The sequence below is a fragment of the Scyliorhinus torazame genome, chromosome 4 (assembly GCF_047496885.1).
Source record: "Scyliorhinus torazame isolate Kashiwa2021f chromosome 4, sScyTor2.1, whole genome shotgun sequence".
Lineage (NCBI taxonomy): Eukaryota > Metazoa > Chordata > Chondrichthyes > Carcharhiniformes > Scyliorhinidae > Scyliorhinus > Scyliorhinus torazame.
In genome coordinates this window covers 189597971-189623920 of record NC_092710.1, presented here as the reverse complement: position 1 = coordinate 189623920, position 25950 = coordinate 189597971, and the positions used below count along the sequence as shown (strand labels likewise).

General features: G+C 44.6%; 1 protein-coding gene across 1 annotated transcript in view; it reads right to left on the bottom strand.

The window, feature by feature from the left end:
- ift172 (intraflagellar transport 172) overlaps positions 1-25950 on the bottom strand; it is a 211697-nt gene that overhangs the window by 173506 nt on the left and 12241 nt on the right. The window contains exons 6-9 of the mRNA XM_072499027.1: positions 15697-15776; positions 14848-14935; positions 6414-6628; positions 1060-1183 (exon numbers count right to left, since the gene is read on the bottom strand). Of these exons, the coding sequence (XP_072355128.1) occupies positions 1060-1183; positions 6414-6628; positions 14848-14935; positions 15697-15776 (507 nt within the window). The remainder of the gene's footprint in view (positions 1-1059; positions 1184-6413; positions 6629-14847; positions 14936-15696; positions 15777-25950) is intronic.

Sequence of the window (25950 nt, the reverse complement as noted above, 5' to 3'; positions counted from 1 at the left end):
AGTTTTTTACGCAGAGGGTAGTGGGTGCCTGGAACTCGCTACCGGAGGAGGTGGTGGAAGCAGGGACGATAGTGACATTTAAGGGGCATCTTGACAAATACATGAATAGAATGGGAATAGAGGGATACGGACCCAGGAAGTGTAGAAGATTGTAGTTTAGTTGGGCAGCATGGTCGGCACGGGCTTGGAGGGCAGAAGGGCCTGTTCCTGTGCTGTACATTTCTTTGTTCTTTGTTTAGGTCAGCATTATTCATCTCCAATTGCCCTGGAGAAGATGATGTTAAGCTGCATTCCTGAACTACTGCAGTCCCTGTGGTGTACGTACACACACAGTGCTGTTAGACAGCGTGTTCCTGGATTTTGATCTCGCAACAGTGAAGGAATGGCGATATATTTCCAAGTTAGGATGGTGAGCACCTTGGAGGGGAATTTCCAGGTGGTGTTACCATATGTCTGCTGCCCTTATCCTTTTAGATTTGGAAGTTGCTGTCGAAGGAGCCTTGCTAAGTCCCTGCAGTGCATCTTGTAGCTGGTACACACTGCTGCTACTGTTCATTGATAGTAGAGGGAGTGAAATTTGTGGAGGGGTGTCAATCAGGCGGGCTGCTTTGTCCTGGATGGTGTTGAGCTTCTTGAGCGTTGTTGGAGGTGCACTAATCCAGGCAAGTGGAGAGTATTACATCACACTCCTGACTTTTGCCTTGTAGATGGTGGACAGGGTTTGGAGATTCAGGGGTGATTTACTCACTGCAGGATTCCTAGCTTCTGACCTGCTCTTGTAGGCATAGTATTTATATAGCCAGTCCAGTTAGGTTTCTAGTCAATGGTAAACCCCAGGATGTTGATAGTGGAAGATTCAGCAATGGTAATGCCATTTAACGTCAAGGACCAATGATTAGATTTTTTCTCATTGGAGATGATCCTTGTCTGGCACTTATGTGCAAATGTTACTTGCCAATTGTTTGCCCATTCAAGTTTCACATATGAAGAATTGACTTAATGCTGTATTTTAAAAGCTCAAATGTGTTTGATGCTGTATACTTATTTTTGATTACTAACCGCACATAGTCTGGAACCATCCTTTTTCCAAGCTAAGGCAGTAATAGTGTAAACATTTGAGATCTCCTTTGGTCTAGACTCATCCCATGCATTTCTACGAGGACTCCAGTTTAGTACTCTGAGCCTGCAAAAAAAGCAAACAATTTAGGCCACTGATTGAAAATAAATTAATACCTCACAATGTTCAAAACTTACAGAAAGCTTTTTCATAAATAAATAAAAACATTTTCACAGTAAGATTAACAGCCAATGACTAGCAAATCCAGCATAATTGTCTCTACTGAATGGGGTTGCAGCTATAATTAGACAAAACCATGACGAGAAAGATGCCAAAATGTAGATTCATCTGTCAACAACTTTGTCCTAAAATCAAGAGTGTGCCCACATGATTGATTTTCAGAAGTGATGTGGGTTGGTAATATAAATCCTAAGTGTCACATAGAGAAAAGAAATGGGTCAATTGTTTGCCTTTGACACATTATGCATAAAGTTCATTTTTGTACTTTTTTGAAACCAATGCCTGTTACCTATATTGCTGTCCGTTTTGAACTAATTGTTAACACATAAAGAGAATACTAAATACTGTACTGACACGTTGTTCATAAATGTCTCACAGCATTTGATACCAAGTGCCAGTTTACCTATGAGAGCTGGGTCATCATGTGTTGCTTACAAGAAAATGAAATATTATAATTATGCAGCTGTACTTGACTCAGGGAAATTTTGCATGCAACAATATGAATCATTTTTAGAACAAAGAAAGTTTTAAAAACTCATTCGATATTCTGTTATTGGAAATGTGGCGGCACGGTAACACACTGGTTAGCACTGTTGCTTCACAGCTCCACGGTCCCAGGTTTGATTCCCTTGGATCACTGTCTGTGCGGATTCTGCATGTTCTCAGTGTCAGCATGGGTTGCTTCCGGGTGCTCCGGTTTCCTCCCACAAGTCCCGAAAGATGTAATTTGGACATTCTGAATTCTTCCTCTGCGTACCCGAACAGGCGCCGGTATGTGGCGACCAGGGGACTTTCACAGTAACTTAATTGCAGTGTTAATGCAAGCCTACAATAAAGATTATTATTATTATTTGTTATTGAATGGCAGAGCAGACTCAAAGGGCTGAGTGTCCTAATCCTGATCCGAAGTTCCTATATTTAATACACGTTTTATTTAAAAGATACAACAGGAAAAATAAGTGGTGTTTTTTTTGTTTCTCTTATTACTAAATCACTGCTCTAAAAAGTTAAGAATTCCTGGTATTCTCTAACAATTACTGCTAAACTTATGAAGTGGAAAATTGATCTGAATAAAAAGACAACTAATACAATTTGGATCAATTCAAACGTACGTCAAATTTGATGCGACAGGGCAACAAATGACATCTGTTGTTAGTTAGACTTGTCCTTGCCCATTTAATATTGTGATGAATGTAGAAATTGTTATATAACAATGTTATTAAAAGCCTGGGTTGAGGTATATATTTTTACAGTAATATTATTAAAGAACCTAGGTTAAAGTATCCAAACTGTGTCTGCGCTAAAGTTATAATTAAGAAGTCATAAAAGGAAAGGTCAATATTGATTCTAACCATTTATTTGTTTACGTATTGAGGGCTAATGGGATGTTGTTACGATTGCTGGAGAGTAGATAATTTATGAGTATTTAGTTCAAGCTAAGCAGGTCATGTGACATCTTAGTGCAGGTGATGTAGTAAATGGGAGGAGCCAGGTCCGTCTGCAGTTTTGTAGTTTGTCACAGGATTTGAGTCTGAAAAGACAGAAGGATTTTAAGTTGAACAGCAGTTTTTCCAAATGTTCCTAGGTTGAGTAGAAGTGTACTGGTTCTGCTCTCGAAAGGGTCTCCCTCTCTAAAGGTCTCAACACAAATAAGTATATAATGATAAGTGCCATTTGAAATATATTGGGTTGTTTAATTGGGGTTGGTAGCAGGTATAGCTAGTAAGTTTAATATATCCTTTATTTAAGAGCTGTTTAACTGTAAAGCTATTCTCTTTGATGCTAATATGGTAAATTCTGTGTTTAAATTAAAGTTTGTTTTAACATAAAAGATACTTCTTCGTCAGAGTCATCACTCCTGGGGTGAAGTATCCTTTCCTCACAGTTTTACAAATTTAAAAAGATTGTTTGAGGCTCTTGTCCAGTATCCTAACAAACGTTGGGGTCTGGTCCGGTATCCTAACAATATTGATAATGGGCCTGAACTTTCTTGGACTGGCAATCAGCATTGGATTGTCACTCCGTTCCCAATTTTGTACCATAAATCTTTCTTACCTCACCTTCTGATTCAAGCCGGGTGCGATCGGAATAGTGCAGCACACCCCTGGGTCTTACTATCGAGCACAGCTCGAAGAGAAAGACACGCTCCTCTTTTACTGCATGAGCTGATGGTTAAAGATCCATGGCAGAATATGGAGACATCTACAAGGTAAGTGGTAGGATTTGAGGAGCTGGGTGGGGTCAAGGAATTTGAGCCTTGGGAGGGTGGGGCTAGAGAATCCTTGGGGGTTGAGTGAGTGGAAGGAATCCAATGGGCTGCGGGTATGGAGGGGCTGTCAGTGCGAGTCTGTGCAATAGTTACCCAGAAGTTAGAAGATGCTTAATTTTTCCAACTTTGTCTGGGTAACATTTGGTGTAACCCTTCACAAGCATCCTATGTTTGTGATTTAAATCACAATTTTCAGGCAGTTGCTCAGGTGAAGTTTGCGTTTCCAGGTAATTACCCTGCAAACCTTACCTGGGAGCTCCCAGCATATTTTTAGAGATTCCCCTAATACAACGCTCTGGAGCTTGAAAGTTACAGCCTATTTCACTGCAAGTTGTTGGAAGGTCAGGGTGGAAATGGTGCGCACCCTTCACATATATCTGCGACCTGAGTGAACAGGGTAAGCAATTGTGTTTGGAAAAAATGTCAGCCGTGCTTCAAATGTTATTCAGAGTTACAAACTAAAAATACACATGCACTGGGCTAGGAACAGAGTTATTGCTTTCAGAAAAGGAGGTGAAAGAAAAATGTGAAAAAGGAAGTTCAACTCAAATGAAGTAACATATCGCAGTCATAATTTCATTAATCTGTCAATATTGTTCTATCTATGCGGATAAGAATGAAGCCAATTTTAATTGGGAAGCACAATAGTTTAGCATCCTATCAACCAAACCCCCATCTCCAACCCAGCACCTTCCCTCATGGCAGACTGGAACAAAAGGTGAAGTCACATGGGATCAGGGGTGAGCTGGCAAGATGGATTCAGAACTGGCTAGGTCATAGAAGGCAGAGGGTAGTAATGGAAGGGTGCTTTTCTGATTGGAGGGCTGTGACTAGTGGTGTTCGTAGCCACGTAAAATGGTTGCTTCCCGATTAATTTGGCCAAAACCTGATTTAAAATGGCTAACCGGAAAGGCTGCTGGGAAAAACAGGTAACAAGACACAAACGGACAGCTGCAGGCAGAATATCATATTCGGCTCTGGGGAAGTTGGCCCAGATCGATACTCAGGACTATTAACAGCCCATCCACCCAGACATTTGCAGTTTAATCGGCTATCCCCGGGAACAATTGCAACATATTAGCAATTGAATACCAGGCCAGACCTGTCGGCGCCTGCAGTGGCCGAAACAAAGGCAGGTGAACGACCACCCCCCGATCGGGGAATAGCCTCGCAATTGGACGTATCGAACCCAGTGATTGGGAACAAGTCCAATCACTTGGGACTCAGGGTCAAGGGCCGCCCCAGGAGGCGGGAAGCCCCTGGGCCCTATAAAGTGAGGGGCCAAGATCAGATCGCTCTCTCTCCCTTCTTCCCCTGCTCGAGACCTTCGCAAGAACATCAACCAGCAACTGTAAGTTTGAATCCAGCGATCGCTATCCGATAAAGACTCCTAGCCATCGACCTGTATCAGCCTTTTGAATCCCGCGGGCCAGATCCGATTGGATAAGCCATTCGTTTCCCTGACCTGGTGGGCTCTTTCTAAAGTTAAGTATTGATAGGTTTCTATATAGATACTAGGAGTATTGTGTAAACATTACTTGTAATATATAATAAATGACCGTTGATTTCAATCTTACTAAGCGGTGTGCTGACTTATTAATCATAACTTGAGCTTGAACCACGTGGCGGTATCAGAAAGATACCTGGCGACTCATGAGCAAAGGTGACGTAATCAGAACTAATAAACTAAGGCTAATAAGAGCAACATGTTCCGCAGGGATCAGTGCTGGGACCTTTGCTGTTTGTAGTATATATAAATGATTTGGAGGAAAATGTAGCTGGTCTGATTAGCAAGTTTGCAGATGACAGAAAGGTTGGTGGAATTGCGGATAGCGATGAGGACTGTCAGAGGATACAGCAGGATTTAGATTGTTTGGAGACTTGGGCGGAGAGATGGCAGATGGAGTTTAATCCGGACAAATGTGAGGTAATGCATTTTGGAAGGTCTAATGCAGGTAGGGAATATACAGTGAGAGATCTAGGTGTACAGGTCCACAGGTCACTGAAAGGGGCATCACAGGTGGAGAAGGTAGTCAAGAAGGCATACGGCATGCTTGCCTTCATTGGCCGGGGCATTGAGTATAAAAATTGGCAAGTCATGTTGCAGCTGTATAGAACCTTAGTTAGGCCACACTTGGGAGTGTGGTGTTCAATTCTGGTCGCCACACTACCAGAAGGATGTGGAGGCTTTAGAGAGGGTGCAGAAGAGATTTACCAGAATGTTGCCTGGTATGGAGGGCATTAGCTATGAGGAGAGGTTGAATAAACTTGGTTTGTTCTCATTGGAACGACGAAGATTGAGGGGCAACCTGATAGAGGTCTACAAAATTATGAGGGGCATAGACAGAGTGGATAGTAAGAGAATTTTTCCCAGGGTAGAGGGGTCAATTACTAGGGGACATAGGTTTAATGTGTGAGGGGCAAGGTTTAGAGGAGATGTACGAGGCAAGTTTTTTTTTTTACACAGAGGGTAGTGGTACCTGGAACTTGCTGCCGGAGGAGGTGGTGGAAGCAGGGACGATTGTGACGTTCAAGGGGCATCTTGACAAAGACATGAATAGGATGGGAGTAGAGGGATACGGACCCCAAAAGTGTAGAAGATTTGAGTTTAGACGGGCAGCATGGTCGGCGCAGACTTGGAGGGCCGAAGGGCCAGTTCCTGGGCTGTACTTTTCTTTGTTCTTTGTTCCCCAATTCAATTTGAGGAAAACAATGCAGGAGAAATGGTTGTACGTTTTATGTTATTTGCAAAGTCATGATTTTTATTTAAATCCTGTATTGGCACAATCTTGCACAACAAAACGGCAAAACATCTCATCAATACATTTATTTTCTTTATCATTTTACCTGTCATAGCTGCCAACGACTACAGACTGACCACTAGGGCTAGTGGCAGCTACAGTGAACTCCTTTTCTGTGGAATCTCGGCCATAATCAAACTGTTGGATAACATTGCCCTCCTTCCCATAAGCAATGATTTTCTTATCACATCCAGCAGCCACAATGCTATTTACAGCCCAAGCTAAGGCATAAGGTGGACAACAGTGTGTAGCTAGTTTTCCCTGAAAAAAAGTTGCATAATTTACTTTGGAAACAATTTTACCCAAAGACATCATTATTAATAAGTTAATGAATACATTGATTGCAATCTTACAAACTTCCCTATAATTCTGTAAAGGTACCAGCGGTTTGGAAAACAGCAAATATAACCCTTCCTATTCAAGAAAGGAGAGAAAGAAAGCAGGAAACTATAGGCCAGTTAGCTCATAATCTGTCAAAGGGAAAATGCCGGAATCCATTAAAGGGACAGCAGTAGCAGGACATTTTTTTAAAATCCTAATCCAATCAAAGAGAGTCAACATGGTTTTATGTTGACAAAGGGTTCTTTGAGGATGTAAGCAGGCGAATAAAGGCAAACCAGTAGATGAAATGTATTTGGATTTCCAAAAGACATTCACGCAAATGAGACATAAAAGGTTACAGTATAAAATAAGAGCTTATGGTGTTGGGAGGAACATATTAGCATGGCTAACTAACAGAAAAGAGCCAGCTAGGATAAATGGGTCATTTTCATGTTGTCAAACTGTAACTAGTGAAATGCCATCGGGATTAATGCCTTTTATATTAATGACTTGGATGAAGAGACAAGGGGCGAGATTCTCCATTTCTGAGACTACGAAGTGTTGATGCCAACGAAGCATCCGTGAACTTTTACAACAGAAAAACCGGCGCTGCACCTGGATCGGTGCCGCGTGTAACACACTCGATTCCACTGAAAAATGGTGTCGGATACGCCGGGTCTGTGATCGACACTCGGGAGGCTGACAAGCTGCAGCCGCACATACACATTATACTCCCCACACACTTATCCCAGCCAAAAAGATGGCACTGGTTGTGCTGGTGAACGTCCATACAGTTGATGGGTCATCTGGGACCAGAGGGCACCCAGGAGATGCCCTGGGGAAACATTTATATGACCCATGGCACCAGGTTCAAAGCAGGCTGCTAGGGGTGTGCGCAACTGCTTGGCTGTCTTGCGGCAATGGTGCTCCATGTCCATCCACCCTGACCCCAGAGCCCACCTCCTGGGCACCCCCCCCAGAAACTCCCCGGCTAGCGGCACAACTGTCAGCACACTATGGCGATGTTGGACACTTTCCACACACCCCTCTCTCTCCCTCAGCAGCCCCCACGCCGGTTTCACGATTTTTAAAAGCACAAGTGAACCACGCAATCAGGAACTCAGCCCATCGGAGACGGAGAATCGCGGAGGCCCTGGAGAGTTTCAGGTCGGGGCCTGCCAATGATATGCAAACAGTGCCTACTGCACGCGCGGAGTGAAACGCATTGACGCCGTTTGAGGTGACGGAGAATCGTGATTTGGCGTCAAATCGGCGGCTGCCGCGACTTTGACATCGGAAGCTATTCTCAGTCAAATCGCATTTCCCGATTTCGCCAATGGCTAACGGAGAATCCCGCCCAGAGTTTATTGTCGCCAATTTTGCTGATGACAAAGATTGGTGGGAAAGCAAGTTGTGAGCAAGGTACAAAGAATCTGCAAAGAAGCATAGATAAATTAAGTGAGCGGACAAAGGTTTGGCAGATGGAGCATAGTGTGGGAAAATATGAGGTTGTCCATTTTGGCAAGAAGCAAAAAAAAACATTTTTGTAACAAGTATAGAGACAACAGCGGAATCCGGGTGTCCTTGTACAAGAATCACAAAAGGTTAGCAAGGGAAGGAATTCCGGGAGTGGCCATGGAGTGAGTGGTCATACGTTTGGTGGCTCGCAACCAAAGTGGAATTTCTGGTCCTTCTTCACCTGATTCAAGGAGCACTGAGGAATAAAAGTGCTCCATCGGTGGGGCCGGTTTGTGGCTTACCAGATGAGGAACAAGCAAAAGGCAACAGCCTGGGCAAGAGCTTATTCGAGAGGTGACACAGCAAAAGATGGCAGTGGGTGCTAAGCCATCGTTGCCTGCGCAGTGGTCTACTGAGCAACTTGTGGACTTTTTGAATGTGAAGTTCATGCAACACCAGGAAGACTCAGAAAGCCTGACAAAGGTGGTGGAGCCGCTTAGGATGGCTATCAGGAAAGTGGAGCAGAGGCTGGAGGTGCAGTGTCTGGCACTCAAGAAGGTGGAGGAGTAGGTAGGAGAGCATGAGGACCGGCTGGCCTCGCTGGAGTTGGAGATGGTGCTCATGGCGGATAGCCGTAAGAGGTTGAGGGAGAAGATCTCGAGAACCGTTCAAGGAGGCAGAATCTCCAGATCTTTAGATTTTTTGATTTGATTTGATTTATTGTCACATGTACCGAAGTACAGTGAAAAGTACTTTTCTGTGGGCAAGGGAACGTACACAGTACGTACATAGAAGACAAAATATCGTGGGCTGCCTGAAGGGATCGAGAGAACGCAGGCCGCAAAGTATGTGGCGAGCATGTTAAAGAAGTTGGTGGGGGTTCTTTGACTGTTTCCACACACACACACCTCCCCCTCAAGCGTACAAGGCGATGAGGAGGCCAAAGGGTGATGATGGTGAAACTGAATTATTTTCTCGACGAGAAGATATCAAGGTTGGTGAGGCAGATGGAAACGTGCGCCTGGGAGGGAAACGTGTTGAGGATCTACCAGGACCTGGGTGCGGAGTTGGCCAAGTGGCGGGCCGGTTATAATCAGATCAAAGCCGCTCTCTACAAGGAAGGGGTGAAGTTTGGGGTATTGTACCCTGTTTGTCTGTGGGCCAGGCATCAGAATTGAGAGTTTTATTTTGATCCGCCGGAGTAGGCGAGTGAATTTATGAGAGAACATGGACTGGGAGTTGTTTGAGGCCATTGAACTTTGGTGATGCTGAAGTGGGGAAAGTGGGTTTATATGACAGGCGGTTGGTTGTATTTAATGAATATTGGTGCAGAGTGGGTGAATGTGTTCTTTATCTTACTTTCTTACTGTTTTTTGGGGAATGATGGGTGAAGGGTGGCTGGGGGGGGAAGTGGGTAGGCAGAGGCCTCAAGTGGGGGCCAGCATGCTAGCCGGTTGGCTAGTTAACGGATGTGAAATGGGAGGTGTTGACCTGTTTAGGGAATTTTGGGGGGGGGGGGGAAAGAATAGTTGGGTTTTCTTTGGGGATGCTGATGTGGGTGGAGTTGGTGTGGCGCAGTTGGTTAAGAGATGGTGACGGACATCTTGGGGAGGGCCCGAGGGTATGCGAGGCGAGGACCTGGAGGAGCTGTTTAAAGAGGGGCTATGGCTGATTGGCCGGGGGGGGTGGAAGTTTTTTTGCATATTTAAGGAATTTGAATTGTCATGTGTACCGAGGTACAGTGAAAAGTCTTGTCTACTATTGTCCAGACAGATCATTTCACAAATGAAAAAAAAAGGCATGCATAAATACACAATGTAAATACATAGACACAGGCATCGAGTGAGCATACGGGGCATAGTACTACTCAATATAGAAGGTGTGTGAAGAGATCAGTTCAGTCCATAAGAGTGTCATTCTGGAGTCTGGTAACAGCAGGGAAGCTGTTTTTGAACCTGTTAGTGCGTGTTCACAGAATTTTATATTTTCCGCCCGATGGAAGAAGTTGGAAGAGAAAATAACCCGGGTGGGTTGGGTCTTTGATTGTGCTGCCCGTTTTCCCAAGGCAACGGGAGGTGTAGACAGAGTAGGAGGCGGGTTTGCATGATGGACTGGGCTGTGTTCACGACTCCCTGTAGTTTCTTGCAGTCTTGGGCTGCAGTTGCCATACCAGGCTGTGATGCAGCCAGATAGGATGCTTTCTATGGTGCCTCTGTAAAAATTGGTAAGAGTCAGTGTGGACATGCTGAACTTCTTAAGTTTCCTGAGGAAGTATAGGTGCTGTTGTGCTTTCTTGGTCGTAGCGTTGATGTAGGCGGACCAGAACAAATTGTTGGTGATGCGCATACCTAGGAATTTGAAGCTGTCAACCATCTCCACCTCGGCCCCGTTAATACAGACAGGGGTGTGTACGACATTTTGCACCCTGAAGTGAATGACCAACTCTTTAGTTTTGCTGATATTGAGGGAGAGCTTGTTGTCATTACACCACTCCACTAGGTTCTCTATCTCCCTCCTGTACTCTGACTATTCGTTGTTTGAGATCCGACCCACTACAGTCGTGTCATCAGTAAACCTGTAGATGGAGCTGGAGCTGAATTTTGCCACACAGCCGTGTATGTATAGGGAGTATAGTAGGAGGAGGCCAAGTACGCAGCCTTGGAGGGCCCTGGTATTGAGGACTATGGTGAAGGATGTGTTGTTTATCCTTACAGATTGCAGTCTGTGGGTCAGGAAGTTGTGGATCCCGTTGCAGAGGGAGGAGCCGAGTCCTAGGTTCTGGAGTTTGGATATGAGCTTGGCTGGGATTATAGTGTTGAAGGCAGAGCTGTAGTCAATGAACGGGAGTCTGACGTAGGTGTTTCTTCAGGAGACGCACCTGAAGCTGTGGGACCAGACAAGGCTGAGGAAGAGCTGGGTGGGGCAGATGTTCCACTCGGGGTTGGGTATGAAGTCCAGGGGGGTGGCAGTTCTGATTAATAATCTTTGAGGTTGGCAGGATTGTAACCGATCCAGGGGGGAGGTTTGTGATGGTTAGCGGGAAGCTAAAGGGGACGCCTGTAGTGCTAGTGAATGTGTATGATCCAAATTGCGATGATGTGGATTTTTTAAGAGGGCAAGGACGAAGGAGTTTTCAAATTTCTCGCATGTGCACCAGTTGTACTCCCAGATTGATTTAAAAAAAATTTTGAACAAGGCATTGTCAGGAGGGGTGATAGGATCGGAACATTCGGCAATTGTGGTCTTGGACCACACGCCACATTGGATGGATTTACGGGTGGTTCAGGGGAGGTTCAGCGGCCGCAGTGGAGGTTGGATATGGGATTGTTGGCAGACAAGGAGATTGGTGAGGGGATCAGGGTGGTACTCCGAAATTAGGTGGAACTGAATAATACAGGGGAGCTTTCTGCCTGCACGCTATTGGAGGCGCTGAAAGCGGTGGCATGGGGGAATGTTTATTGATTCGGATGCACAAGGGAGAGTGGAGCGGGCTAAGAATTTGAGGTTGGTGGAGGGCATTCTGAGGGTGGACATAAGATATTCAGTGGTGCCTGAGAAGGCGTTACTAAAGGAGAGGCTGAGCCTTGAGATGTAGTTTGGGCTGGTCACCACTCGAAAGACAGTGGGACAATTGCATAGAGCCAGGGGTGCAAAATAGGAGTATGGGGAGAAAGCTAGCAGGATGCTTGTGCAACAGTTGAACAGACAGGCGGCTGTAAGGAAGATGGGGAGGGTGAGAGACATGGTGGTATCAGAGCCGGAGGGGGTGAACAGAATTTTTGAGGCCTTTTGTCAGAGGCTGAAGAGCTCAGAGCTTTCAGAGGGGGATGAAGGGATGAGGAGGTTTTTGGACGGGTTGGAGGTTCCGAGGCTTGAGGAGGCGAAGGTGAGGGAATGGGGGTCCCGATTGGGCTGAGGGATTGTGTGAGGTCGAAGCAGGCGGGGAAAGCCCCGCGGCCAAATAGGTTCCCAAACGAGTTTTATAAGACGTTTGGGTTGGAGCTGGTGCCCCTGCTAGTTGAGATATACAATGAGTCGATGGTGAGGTGAAACTCCCCCACGCTGTCTCAGGCCTCGCTATCGTCCATTTTAAAGAAGGACAAAGACTTACGAAGAAGTGTGGATCGTACCACCCAATTCCGCTGTTGAATGTGGATGTGAAGTTGGTGCTGAAGGTACTAGTGGCGCGGTTAGAGGGTTGTGTGCTGATTTTGATAGATGAGGAGCAAATGGGATTTGTGAAGGGGTGGCAGTTGTCAGCGAATATATGGAGGCTACTTAATGCTATTAAGATGCCCTTGGAGAGGGCAAAACGGTGGCACAGTGAGTTAGCCCTCATGCCGCCGAGGTCACAGGTTTGATCCCGGCTCTGGGTCACTGTCCGTGTGGAGTTGGCACATTCTCTCTGTGTTTGCATGGGTTTCGCCTCCACAACCCAAAATGATGTGCCGGGTAAGTGGATTGGCCACGCTAAATTGACCCTTAATTGGAAAATATTAATTGGGTACACTAAATTTAAAAAATAAATGATGCCCTTGGAGTGCCGGAAAGTGGAGGTAGTGGTGGCAATGGACATGGAGAAGGCATATGATCGGGTACAACGGCTGTACCTGTCCAAGGTGTTGGGTCAGTTCAGGTTTGGGCAGAGGTTTGTGGATTGGGTTCAGTTGCTGTATAAGGTACTTAAGGTGAGCGTCCAGCAGTGTTCCTAATTGATGCATGGGGACCGGGGAGGAGGGTGGGATTTGCCACTTCGGCTGGTTCGGGAGGTTTGGGGGAGGGGGGGGGTTGTTTCTGCCACCTTGGGATTAAGGTGGCATGGAGTTGAGCCCAGTTGCATATGCTGAATTTGGTGCGGCTGGTGGAGGGAATGAATAATAGTAATAATAATAATAATCACTTATTGTCACAAGTAGGCTTCAGTGAAGTTACTGTGAAAAGCCCCTAGTCGCCACATTTCGGCGCCTGTTCAGGGAGGTCGGTACGGGAATGAAGGGAGACTAAGAGGTGGAATGTGGTGCCACTGTCTTTGGTGGCTCAAGTACAGATGGTGAAGAGGATGGTGCTGTCGAAGTTTTGTTTGTATTCCAGAAACTCTGAATTTTTGTTCCCAAGTCCAATTTTGGAAGGTTGATGGGATGATTCTGAGGTTTGTGTTGGCGGAGAAGGCTCTGCAGGTGAGGAGGGTGTTCCTGGAGAGGAGGCTACGAGGATAGGATGGGGGGGGGTAAGCTTTGCCGAGATTGTTGAATTAGAATTACTACTGGGCAGCAAATATTGTAAAGGCCAGAAATTGGGTGGTGGAGGAGCGATCGGTTTGGGGGCGGATGGCGGTGGCCTCGTGTAAGGGGGCCTGTTTGTGGCCACTGTTGTTGGCGTCCCTTCCATTCTCGCCAGTTTGATACATCTCCAGCCCGGTGGTGATTTCAGCACCATTTGGAACCGATGCCGGCAGCACTTTGCATTGGAAGGTGGGTCATTGTAGCTGCCTATTTGTGACAATCACAGGTTTGCGCTGGCGGGGTTGGATGCGAGGTTTCTGGATTAGCGATTCATGGGTATAGAATGTTTTAGGGATTTGTTCGTGGAAGCGAAGTTTTCAGACGTGCCAATTACCAATGGGGAACAGGTTCAGGTATCTGCAGGTCAGAGACTTTATTAGGAAGGTGTCGCCTTTGTTTCTGACGCTGCCACCCACAGTGCTGCAGGATAAATTGGGGAGAGCAGGATTGCAGACATGTATGGGGAGCTAATGAAGAGGGAGGAGTATGCTGCCGTGGAGGTCAGACTCAAGTGGGAGGAGTTGGGGAGGGGGCGTTGGGGGCTGGAGTGTGGAGGGAAGAGCTGCGGAGGTTGAATGCATCCTCGTTATGTTTTATTCAATTTAAAGTGGTGCATAGAACCCACATGACGGTGTCCAGGATGAGTCGTTTCTTTCCAGGAGGTGGAGGATAGATGTGGGCGTAGTGTAGGGGTCTGGCGAACCCTGTACACATGTTTTGGGCGTGTCCAAAGTTGAGGGGGTTTTGGAAGGGATTTTCGGACGTGATGTCAAAGATTTTGGGGGTAGATGTAGCTCCAAGTCTGGAGGTGGCAATATTTGAAGTATCTGAGGATCTGGGAGTACAGGTGGGGCAAGAGGCTAATGTCTCGGCATTTGCCACCCTGATAGTCCAGAGATGGATTTTGTTGTGTTGGCGGGACTTGGAGCCACTGAAGGCAGTCTTTAAGGTAAGTGCTTTGGCAGAGTTCCTGCATTTGGAAAAGATTGTTCGCCCTTCGAGGGCGGAGGAGGGGATCATCTTGAGGTGGAAGCTGTTTATCGACTTTTTTAAAGCGTGTATTAATCGCCAGCAGGGGTGGGGTGCTGGAACTCCCTCCCAAACAGCACAGCAACTCACCACCACCTTCTGAAGGGCAGCTAGATTTGGGCAATAAATGCTGGCCTATCCAGCGACGCCCACATCCCTTAAATTAACTTTTTAAAAGATGTTCTGCAGCTCATACTCTGCCCAAAATCTTTCCCTCAATTCTATTAAATGTAGAGGAGTACTGTTCAGCTTCTCAGATCACTTTGTGAATCTGTCCCTGGCAGTCTTATGAGTAATTGGACTGTCACCACTGACAAAAACAGTAAAGTCCACTGGAAGTTGGTCAATACTATTTTCTGACTATCCGTGCCATTTGAATTGATACAATACCTGTGAGTCACCGGCCCCTTCGTCATCAAAATAGTAACGTACAATAGTGCCATCTGCATGTCCAGACAGAATCCCTTTACCCGATAAACTGTGAAAAGAACATATGAAAGCAATAAATAATTCTTCACTTTACGTAATAATAACTGTTCGAAATAGGATAGAAATTAAAGCTCCAAAATCCATGTAACACATCACGTCAGAATCATCATTCAAGCATGTATGCTACTTGCACAGGAATCGAAGGGGCATAAATTAAGTTTAAGCCAAATCACAAAATGGTCAATAGCCTATCAGCAGTCCAATCTGCATATTTGACTTATTTTCCACTTGAAGACAATGGAAAAGAAAATCAGATGGCTTGTAAAACAGGATACCAATTCACAAGTCAAATGTTAAACCTCAAAAAAGGCTCATGTCGGCAAGTGCAGTACCATAACAAAACTTTCCCATTTATAAGAGCAAGTTCACAACACATAAGAAAGAGAAATCACTCCTAATAATAATAATCTTTATTATTGTCACAAGTAGGCTTACATTAACACTGCAATGAAGTTACTGCGAAAAGTCCCTAGTCGCCACACTCCGGCGCCCGTTCGGGTCACAGAGGGAGAATTCAGAATGTCCAATTCACCTAACAAGCACTTCTTTCAGGACTTGTGGGAGGACACCGGAGCGTCTGGAGGAAACCCATGCAGACACTGGGAGAACGTACAGACACCGCACAGACAGTGACCCGAGCCGGAATCGAACCTGGGGCCCTGCCTGGCGCTGTGAAGCAACAGTGCTAACTCCTGTGCTACCGTGCCGCCCTCCATGATAGAATGCAGTTACAAGGAAAACAATACTTACTTTGAAGTCAATGAAACTACATAAGAGTCAGTTCCATAAATAGTTGAAGACTTGTTTGTTTTGGTGTTAGCTAAACGAACCTACGATAAACAAATTATTAATTGAGAGCAGGAAACCACATTCAAAAATATTGATTTTAAGAGCAATCGAATATTTGCAAGATTTTACTCGGATAACAAAAGTAATTACTTTCAAAACACCATTTGATGGTAAAGCCCAATTAATTTGGACTTTCTCATTTAATAATTACACTTGCGTTAAGAATGACACAGGTTAGTGTGAATAGTTATTACTCTAGTAACAATTCAGGTGGGAGTTATGTTCCACATCTAGATGTCAGGAAAAGTTCACAGAAGTTCTCTCACAAATGTATACAGTATATATAATGTGTGCAGTTCTGGAATCCACATTCCAGTAGGGATGGGCAGAGAAGATTTACCAGGATGTTGCCTGGGCTGGAGAGTTTTAGTTATGAAGAGAGATTGGATAGATTGGGGTTGTTTCCTTAGAGCAGAGGAGACTGACGGGGTACATAATTGAGATATGTAAAATTATAAGGGGCACAGATAGACGGAAAAAAAAATTCTCCCTGGTAGGAATCAAAGACCAGGGGGAATAGATTTAAGACAAGGAGCAGGAGGTTTACATCGGTGCATAGGAATTAGAAGAAGGTGGCAATTCAGCCCTTCGAGCCTGCTCCGCCATTCAATCAGATTATGGCTGATCTCTTCCTGGTCTCAAATCCACCTCCGTGCCTGTTCCCCATATCCCTTTAACTCGTTTTTATCAGAAATATATTGATCTCCTTCTTGAAACCATTTAATGATTCAGACTCCACCACACTATGGGGCAATGAGCTCCACAAATTCATCACTAAATGGAACATTTAGTCTGCATTTACTTTATCAACCCCTTTTAGTATTTTATAGAACTCCATCGGGGCAGCACGGTGGCGCAGTGGTTAGCACTGCTGCCTCACGGCACCGCGGTCACAGGTTCGAACCCAGCTCTGGATCACTGTCAGTGTCGAGTTTACATATTCTCCCCGTGTTTGCGTGGGTTTCGCCCTCACAACCCAAAGATGTGCAGGATACGTGGATTGGCCATGCTTAATTGCCCCTTAATTGGAAAAAATTAATTGGGTACTCTAAATTTAAAAACAAAAGATCCCCTCTCATCCTTCCAAACTCCAGCAAGTATAAGCCCAAACTGTTCAATCTCTCCTCATACTTCAACCCTTTCATTCCTGGATTCAAACTGGTGAACCTCCTCTGAACTGCTTCCAATGCCACCACTGCCATCACATCCTTCCTCAAATAAGATAACCAAAACTGGACACAATACTCCAGATATGGTCTCACGAATACTCTATACAATTGCAACAACACTTCTCGACTTATATACTCCAGTCCTTTGCAATAAACACTAAAATTCTATTTTTCTTTTTTATTACATGCTGAACTTGCACACTGATTTTCTGCAATTCATGAACAAAGATATCCAGGTCCCACTGCCCAGACGCATTTTGAATCTGTTTTCCATTTAAATAAGAATTTACCTTTCGACTTGTTCGGCCAAAATGGATAACCTCACATTTATCCATATTAAACTCCGTCTGCCAAATTTTGGCCCAATCTCCTCGCCTTCTCCTCTCCTCTCCAATCTCCTCTCCTATAGCCTTCTGTAAAATCTATATCTCCTCTTCACTACCTGCTTTCCCACCTATTTTAGTATCATCTACAAATTTTGCTATTTTCACTCTGTCCCTGCTTGCAGATCATTTATATAAATTGTAAACAGTTGAGGTCCAAGGACTGACCCCTGCGGCACCTCGTTGGTTACAGTTCGTCAGCCAGACAAGGACCCACTTATCGCGACCCTCTGCTTTCTGTCAGTCAGCCAATCCTCAATCCAATCTAGTCTTCTACCCCCAGTCCACTGCGATCTCACCTTCTGGATTAGTCTTTTATGCTGCACCTTGTCAAATACTTTCTGGAAGTCTAGATAAACCACATCCACAGGTTCCCCATTATCCACCTTGCTGGCTACTTCATCAAAGAACTCAAGCAAGTTTGTCAAGCATGACTTACCCTTTATAAAATCATGCTGACAATGGTGGATTGAGATTTGTCTTTCCAAATGTTCAGTGGTCTCCTCCTTAATGATTGATTCCAGCAACTTCCCCACCACAGATGTCAAGCTAACCAGTCTATAATTTCCTACTTTTTGCCTCTCTCCCTCATTGAATATAAGGATGTGACGAAAAACATTTTCACCCAGAGAATGGTGGGAGGCTGGAACTCACTACCTGAAAGGGGAATGGCAGCAGAGGACCTCATACCATTTAAGAAGTTTTTAAAAAAAATTTAGAGTACCCAATTCATTTTTTCCAATTACAGGGCAATTTAGCACTTAACATGCACATCATTGGGTTGTGGGGGCGAAACTCACGCAAGCACGGGGAGCATGTGCAAACTCCACACGGACAGTGACCCAGAGCCGGAATCGAACCTGTGACCTCGGCGCCGTGAGGCAGCAATGCTAACCACTGCGCCACCGTGCTACGCTATTTAAGAAGTATTTTGATGTGCACTTTCGATGCCAAGGCAAACAAGACTATGAGATAAGTGCTGGAAAACAGGATCAGAATACATAGGAGGTTGTTTTTGACCAGCTCTATGCTATTGACCTCCAAGACTCTATGGGTGTGATCTAACCAAAACAAATCAGATTCCGTTCTGGGTGGGATTAGTGGGGTTGTTCCCGGTGTTTGTAATGGGCAAAATGCCAATCTGGCATCTTGGCACTATCAGCCTGGCACCCGGAGTGCCCCTGTCAGCCTGACAGTGCCACCTGGGTACCCAGGCAGTTCCAAGGTGCCAGGTGGCACTGCCAGGATATCACCCTGCCCAGTGGCTAACCACCCAGGGGACTCCAATTGCTTGGGAGCGTCCGCTCCCCAAAATGCTGTTTCGCCTAGTCCTGGTTTGTGGGAACCAGTACTGAACGGCACTCGGCTGGAGATTCCTTGGCAAGGCCGGTAGATGTCAGGTGGCAGTTCGATCCGGCGCCAGCAGAGTTATGTGAGTTTCTTTTTTTTTTAAATTTAGAGTACCCAATTAATTTTTTCCAATTAAGGGGCAATTTACGTGGCCAATCCACCTACCCTGCACATCTTTGGGTTGTGGGGGCGAAACCCACGCAAACACGGGGAGAATGTGCAAACTCCACACAGACAGTGACCCAGAGCCAGGATTGAACCTGGGACCTCGGCGCCGTGAGGCAGCAGGGCTAACCCACTGCGCCACCGTGCTGCCCATTATATGGGTTTCTAAACTCACTTAACTTTTGAGACTGGGTCATGCCCATTGTTGTTAGATCTCGCAAGGTGTAAGGACCATCGGGGATCCCAGGAGACCTCTCTCCGGGGATCTACCGACCACGTCCCATCCTGATTCCAGCAGGGTGCGGTCAGTAAATCGCACCTCGAGTGTTCTAATCAGACTGCAGAAGTTGTAACTTATCTTTTATGTAAAAAATTACTTGGGAGGTAATTTATTGTTTTATTCAATAAATTTAGAGTACCCAATAATTTTTTCCAATCCATCGAACCTGCATATCTTTTTTGGGTTGTGGGGGTGAGATCCACGCAGACGCAGGTAAATGTGCAAACTCCTCACGGACAGTGACCCAGGGCCGGGATCGAACCTGGGTCCTCGGCGCCGTGAGGCAGCAGTGCTAACCACTGCGCCACTGTGCCGCCCTCGAGGTAATTTATTGCAACTAGTTTCTTTCAAGCAATTTCGAGAACGTCATAAAAGTCATGCTTGAGTATATTGCAACCATCACTGGATCCCAAAATTAGATTAATGCTTTGAACTGATTACTTGTACACCTGAGAGATTTGCTCAGTCATTTTAATTGATAGTCAGTGTGGTGGTATGTATTAAGGGTAATGTGGTACCTGTGAAGCCGAGAGGCTATTGGCTGTCAGGTCCTGAGTCCTGGTTGGATCTGCCGACTTCTGGCTCCGCCCTGAAGGCGGAGTATAAGAGCCCGAGCTTCTCCCCGCAGCCTTATTCTGTTGCTGAGCTGCTGGGGACAAGTCTCGCTTAATAAAGCCTAGATCGACTTCATCGCTTCTCGTCTCGCGTAAGTCATTGTGCGCTACAGTCAGTCAACTGCTTAGAAACATAGGAACAAAGGACTGAGGGGCAGGAGTAGACCACTCAGCCCTGGGAGCCTGATCTGCCATTCAATTAGATCATGGCTGATCTGGTTGTGGCCTGTCTGCCCCCATAACTCTCTACTCGCTTGTCTATCAAAATTCTGTCCAACATAAAAACAACCAGCTTTGTAAAAGTAGCAAACATTACCATCACTGAACTCATGAACAAACCAATTGATTCATGGCCTCTGTGCAGCTAGTCCCGAACCAGCCATGGCTTAATTAGTAGTACATTTGCCTCTGAAACACAGGATTCAGGTTTCAAGTCCTACTCCAGAGTCTCGGCACAAAAATCAAGGCTAATACTCCAGAACAACACAAAGGGAGAACTGCACTGTTACAAGTGCAGTTTTCCGGATGAACAATTAAACCGAGATCCCATCTGCTATTTCTTGTGGATGCAAAAGATCCCATGATGCTATTTCAAAAAAAAAAGAACAGGAGCATTATTCCTGGTGCTCTGGCCAATATTTATCTCTCAGACAACATCACAGAAAAAGCATTATCTGGTCATTATCATGTTGCTTTTTGAGTGTTGGCTGAGCACAATTTGGCTGTATTTCCTACACTTCAACAGTGATTACACTTCAAATAAAGTGCTTAATTGGCTGTAAAGTGTGTTGAGTCAGCTGGTGGTCATGAAAAACATTATAAAAATGCAAATCTTTCTTTTTACCACAACCTTTTTCCTACAGTACCCACCAAATAATTTACAGTACATACTGAATATCTGAACAGTTAACTTTTAATGCAAGATGTATCTGAGCCAATGAAAAACAATTTAAACTACTGAAAAGGGCACTTCAATAAGATAAATTAAACACTTTAGTCAACATCTAGGAGCAAAAAATAAAGTTAAAACCAGCATCCCAACTTGGATCTCCTTATTCAATTACAATAAGCAAACATGCTTTTCTTATTTAAATGTTCATTAAGGAACATGGTACCAGTGCCTTATTTACTCCTTCATGTGATGTGGGCGTCACTGACGAGGCCAGAATTTCTTGCTCATCCCTCATTTCCCTCAAATTCGGAGGCTTCAGAATGCTAGTTAAGAGTCAACCACAATGCTCTGGGTCCAGAGTCACATGTAGGCCATGAAGGTAAGGATGGCAGATTTCCTTGCCGAGGGAGTTTCTATGCCACCGTCTCCCCTGCTGCGGTACAACGTTTTTACATTCAGCATCTACACCAGACACTAACGGGGTGAATACCACAAAGATGAAATGCAAAGTAAATTTCTCTTTATGCTGCATACAGTCTCAGAACATCAGCATCAGAAATTGCCCTTTCCAATATCAATTAGTGCTACACTAGAGATATTTTTGTCCCATAATCATGCTTACATTCCCAGTGACGTATTCCAAATTCACTTCAAATACAACTCTTAAACAATTAACAGAACAGACTAATTTCATCAGTTCAGAGGTCAACAAAATTATTTCATAGGGCATTGTGGAATAATAGACCAACAGTTCAGCTACTTAATATAATTGTCCATTAATTTGTAAAAGTTTGATATTACGTAACATTAGACTTCTACTTTCACATTCTGGGGAATGGCATCTTGGTTAAAAAGTTAATTATAAATAAAGGCACTAATGGCAAATAGAATTCAAACAAGCTCTTTATTTCAAAAGTCATTCAATTTATCTCCAGCATTTTGAACAACTAACATTTGCAGATGTCTATTACAGGAAGGATGCTTCCAATTACATTGCTTCACACAGCTTCTCTGTCGTTACAAAAATGGTTGAAGAGGTTGGAATCCGAAAGTTCCACCCCGAATATGTCACCTACCATTTCATAGAATCATAGAAACCCTACAGTGCAGGAGGAGGCGATTCAGCCCATCGAGTCTACACCAACCCATTGAAAGGGCACTTTACCCATGTCCACCCCACCATATTCCCATAACCTAACTTGCATATTCCTGGACACTAAGAGGCAATCTATCATGGCCAATCCACCTAACCCGTGCATCTTTGGACATCTAAGGCAGCGGGTCATATTTCGCGCATGTAGGTTTCACAGAGGGAGCTGCCCATATAAATCAGCAGTTGCCTGTACCCAAGTCTGATTTTGTTGACCTAGATGTGTGGAATACGCATAATAGACCTGGCAGGAGCAAGTCTAAATTTTGTGGAGTCCTTTAGATAGGTAGGGTACTCCTCTGGATATGATCCCGGGACACCTTTGGGGAGGATGATGTCAGATGCCTTTTTGGATCGGCAAGGTGCCCTTTGGGATTGTTAAAATTGGAAATGAGTGCTCATAAATTCATTGGAACAATCAGGAGAGATGTTAAGAGGAACAGTCAAAGGTATCAGGGGTTATGGGGAGAAGGCAGGAGAATGGGAATGAGAAAATATCAACCATGATTGAATGGCAGAGCATTGGCCAACTGGCCTAATTCTCCTCCTACCTTATGGTAACTGCCAAGAGGAACTAAAAAGTGCTAAAATAATCAAGCCATCAAAACATGTGAAATTCCTTCCCTTAAACATTTGAAAGAACCGTATGGAATATTTTTTTTTTAAAATCATTGCTTGCTATGTCACTCTGTTTTTGACTTGTGCGTTGTAGGTAGTGGACAGGTTTTGCGGAGTCAGATAGTAAGCTGCTTGCTGCAGAATTCCTAGCCTCTGACATGCTCTTGTAGCCACAGTATTTAAGTAATAACAATCTTTATTAATGTCACAAGTAGGCTTACATTAACACTGCAATGAATTTACTGTGAAAATCGCCTAGTCGCCACACTAGGCGCCTGTTCAGGTACACGGAGGGAGAATGCAGAGCAGGAATCGAACCCGGGTCACTGTCACTGTGAAGCAACAGTGCTAACCACTGTGCACCCGTGCAAGTGGCTAGGCTAGTTCAGTTTCTGGTCAATGGTAACCCCCAGGATGTTGATAGTGGGGATTCAGTAATGGTAATGACATTGAATGTCAAAGAGTGAGTGTTTTGCTCTCTTATTGGAGATGGTCATTGCTCAGCACTTGTGTGGCGTAAATGTTACTTGCCACTTGTCAGCCCAAGTCTGGATATTGTTCAGGTTTTGCTGCATTTGCACGTGAACTGTTTCAGTGTCCAAGGAGTTGCACAAGCTGCCGAACATTCATCAGTGAACATCCCCACTTCTGATCTTACGTTGGAAGGTAGGTCATTCATTGATTAAGCAGCTAAAAATGGTTTAGCCTAGGATATTATACTGAGAAGCGTCTGCAGTGATGTCCTGGGATTGAGATGACTGATCTCAAACATCTTCCTGTTTGCTCGGTATGACTCCAACCATGATTTTCCCCCTGATTCCCATGGACTCCAGTTCTGCGAGGGCTCCTTGATGCCATACTCCATCAAATGCTGCCTTGATGTGTTAGACGTTTAGCTACTGTTGTATAAACAGTCAAAGGTTCTGCTCCTTTTCCACAAACACCTTTAATCTACTTCAACAGACTCTGCACAAAACTCTAACATCACATCACCTGACACAAAGGCCATATGAAGTCCCTTTACATGTGTCAATTATTGGATACTTAACATAAATGAAACAACTAATTGGAATGTCTCTTAACCCATTAACAGTCTCCCCTTGGAGAAAAGAATAATTAGGTGAAAACAAAATTACAAGAAACTCAAAAACATACACGCAATTTCCCCCCTTCTTTTTTTTTTCATTTTTGGAAGAAAACACAGTCACAGAAACAGGCGCCCTTCATTAATAATATCCAAAGGTTTCTGAGAGCTAGCCCCTCTTTTTGTAAAACAGTCTGACAATTGATAGCTACTGTCAACCCATTTAATTTTTGCTTTGTCCCCTCTATCCAACATCTGCTTCAAATTTGCGATGTCTATCCAGAACCTTTTTTCATTGACACTTTTTGTAGAGTGCACATTTTCCCACAGGGATTTAGTGTCAATGTGACATTCAATAGATATACTACCCAAATCCCCAATCCCAAAATTTCTGTCAAAATCTGAGATATATAAAAGGCCATATCCACCGCCTGTACAAGGCTTAACATCTCAGCAGCCAAAGTGCTTTTGACCACTCTCCTTATTTTCTTTGTTTCCCACACAAGAGGGCAACATTTACCATTGATCCCCAAAAGGAAAATTATAAAACCTCCTGCGCTTGAAACCCCATCACATAAATTTTCAGAGGACGCATCACTATAAACTATGAGTTTCAAGTGCCCAAGGTCAGCACGGTAGCACAGTGGATAGTACTGTGGCTTCACAGCGCCAGGGTCCCAGGTTCGATTCCCTGCTGGGTCACTGAATGTGCGGAGTCCGCACGTTCTCCCCGTGTCTGCGTGGGTTTCTTCTGGGTGCTCCGGTTTCCTCCCACAGACCAAAGACGTGCAGTTAAGTGGATTGGCCACCCTAAATTGACCTTAGTGACCAAAAAGGTTAGGAGGGCCATTGGATTACGGGGATAGGGTGGAAGTGAGGGCTTAAGTGGATCGGTTAAAACTCGATGGACCGAATGGCCTCCTTCTGCACTGTATGTTCTATGTTCTATGTCACCTAAAACCGGGAACCTCAAAACACACTCCTGCATTTTTAGTTTGATCAACGCTTTATTTGCTCTTATTATATCTTCCACTTTGGGATCATTCATTTTTGTACTCAACTCTAAGACATCAAAACTCATGTCCGGTCTAGTCTGTCTACTTAACCAATTCAGTTGCCCAATTAAACTTCGCAGTTGCTCTTTTTCCATCTTTGAAACCATTGCGTCTTTTTGTGAAACCCGGTCACGGCTAATTGCTATTGGGCTAATGCTTTCCAAATACGATTGCTGACGTAATGTTGCCCCTAACTTAGTCTGTCCAATTTCCAGTCCAATATATTTAAATGCACCGGAAGCCTGACTTCCAACCCTGAATTCTTTCCTCAAACCAGAGAATAGCTTCGAAATCACTAGTACCACCCCACAAAAAATCATCGACATGCATCATAAAGATGCCAGAAAGATTTCCTACATAATCCCAGTAAAACATTGCCAGATCTGCTTTCAACTGGCAACAGTGTAACTTTAACAAAACCGAAAAATACCTGACTCTAGACGCATAATTTAATCCATATACACATTTGTTCAACTTCCAGAGTACCCCTTCTGTGTTAGCTGCCTCTTTAGGAGGACGGAGAAAAATGTCTCTTTGGAGCTGATGCCCCTGCACAAAGGCAACTTTTATATCTATAGATTTGCATTCCCATGCCTTTGTGGCTAATAGAGCCAAGAAGATCTTTAAAATAACCTTTCCTGCCATAGATGAATCTACCCTTAAATCCTGATCTTCTCAGGTTTCTTCAAATCCCCTTGCCAGAAGCCTGGCCTTTGCATTATAAGTTCCATCCGGAAGAACCTTTTCCATGTAAATACATCTGTGGGATAGAGCTCTTTGTCCCCTACCCGGTACTTCCGTGTATACCCCAAATTCATTCCAACTATGCAGTTCTTGCTGTTTGGCATCTTTGATAACTTTTTCATCTAACTTATTGAAAGCCAACAAAATCTCACGTGGATGTGGACTTCTACTCCTATTAGTATTTGTAGTCTTACTCATGTTCCGAGACCTTGATAAACGACGTCCCCTCTCCCGCCTGGTATCTCGTTCTGTACTGCTACTGCTTGATCTTTCCCTTCTGCTGTGGGATGTTCTTTCAATAGTTCTCGACCTTTTCCTGCGGACCTGTTCACTATCCGATGTACTATCTGAGCTGGCAGTGCGTTTCTGTGCCCTCCATTTTTGAACTTCGTGTTCCCAATCCATTGTTTTGACTCCCTCCCCTGAAGGCTGTACATTCAACCAATGTTTATACTTTCCAGTGGTCTTCCCTGCTCTACTAATACCAGGTGTATTCTGCCATTGACTAGACCCTTCAGGCAAGTCTGTCACTTTTGTACCAACTTTTGGCAGTTGTCCTTTCGGAAAAATGGCCTGTTCTAAATCATCAGAAGTGTTGTGTTCCTCGACAGAAACCCTGTCTATTTCAGTTAACTGGTCCTCATAGTTATG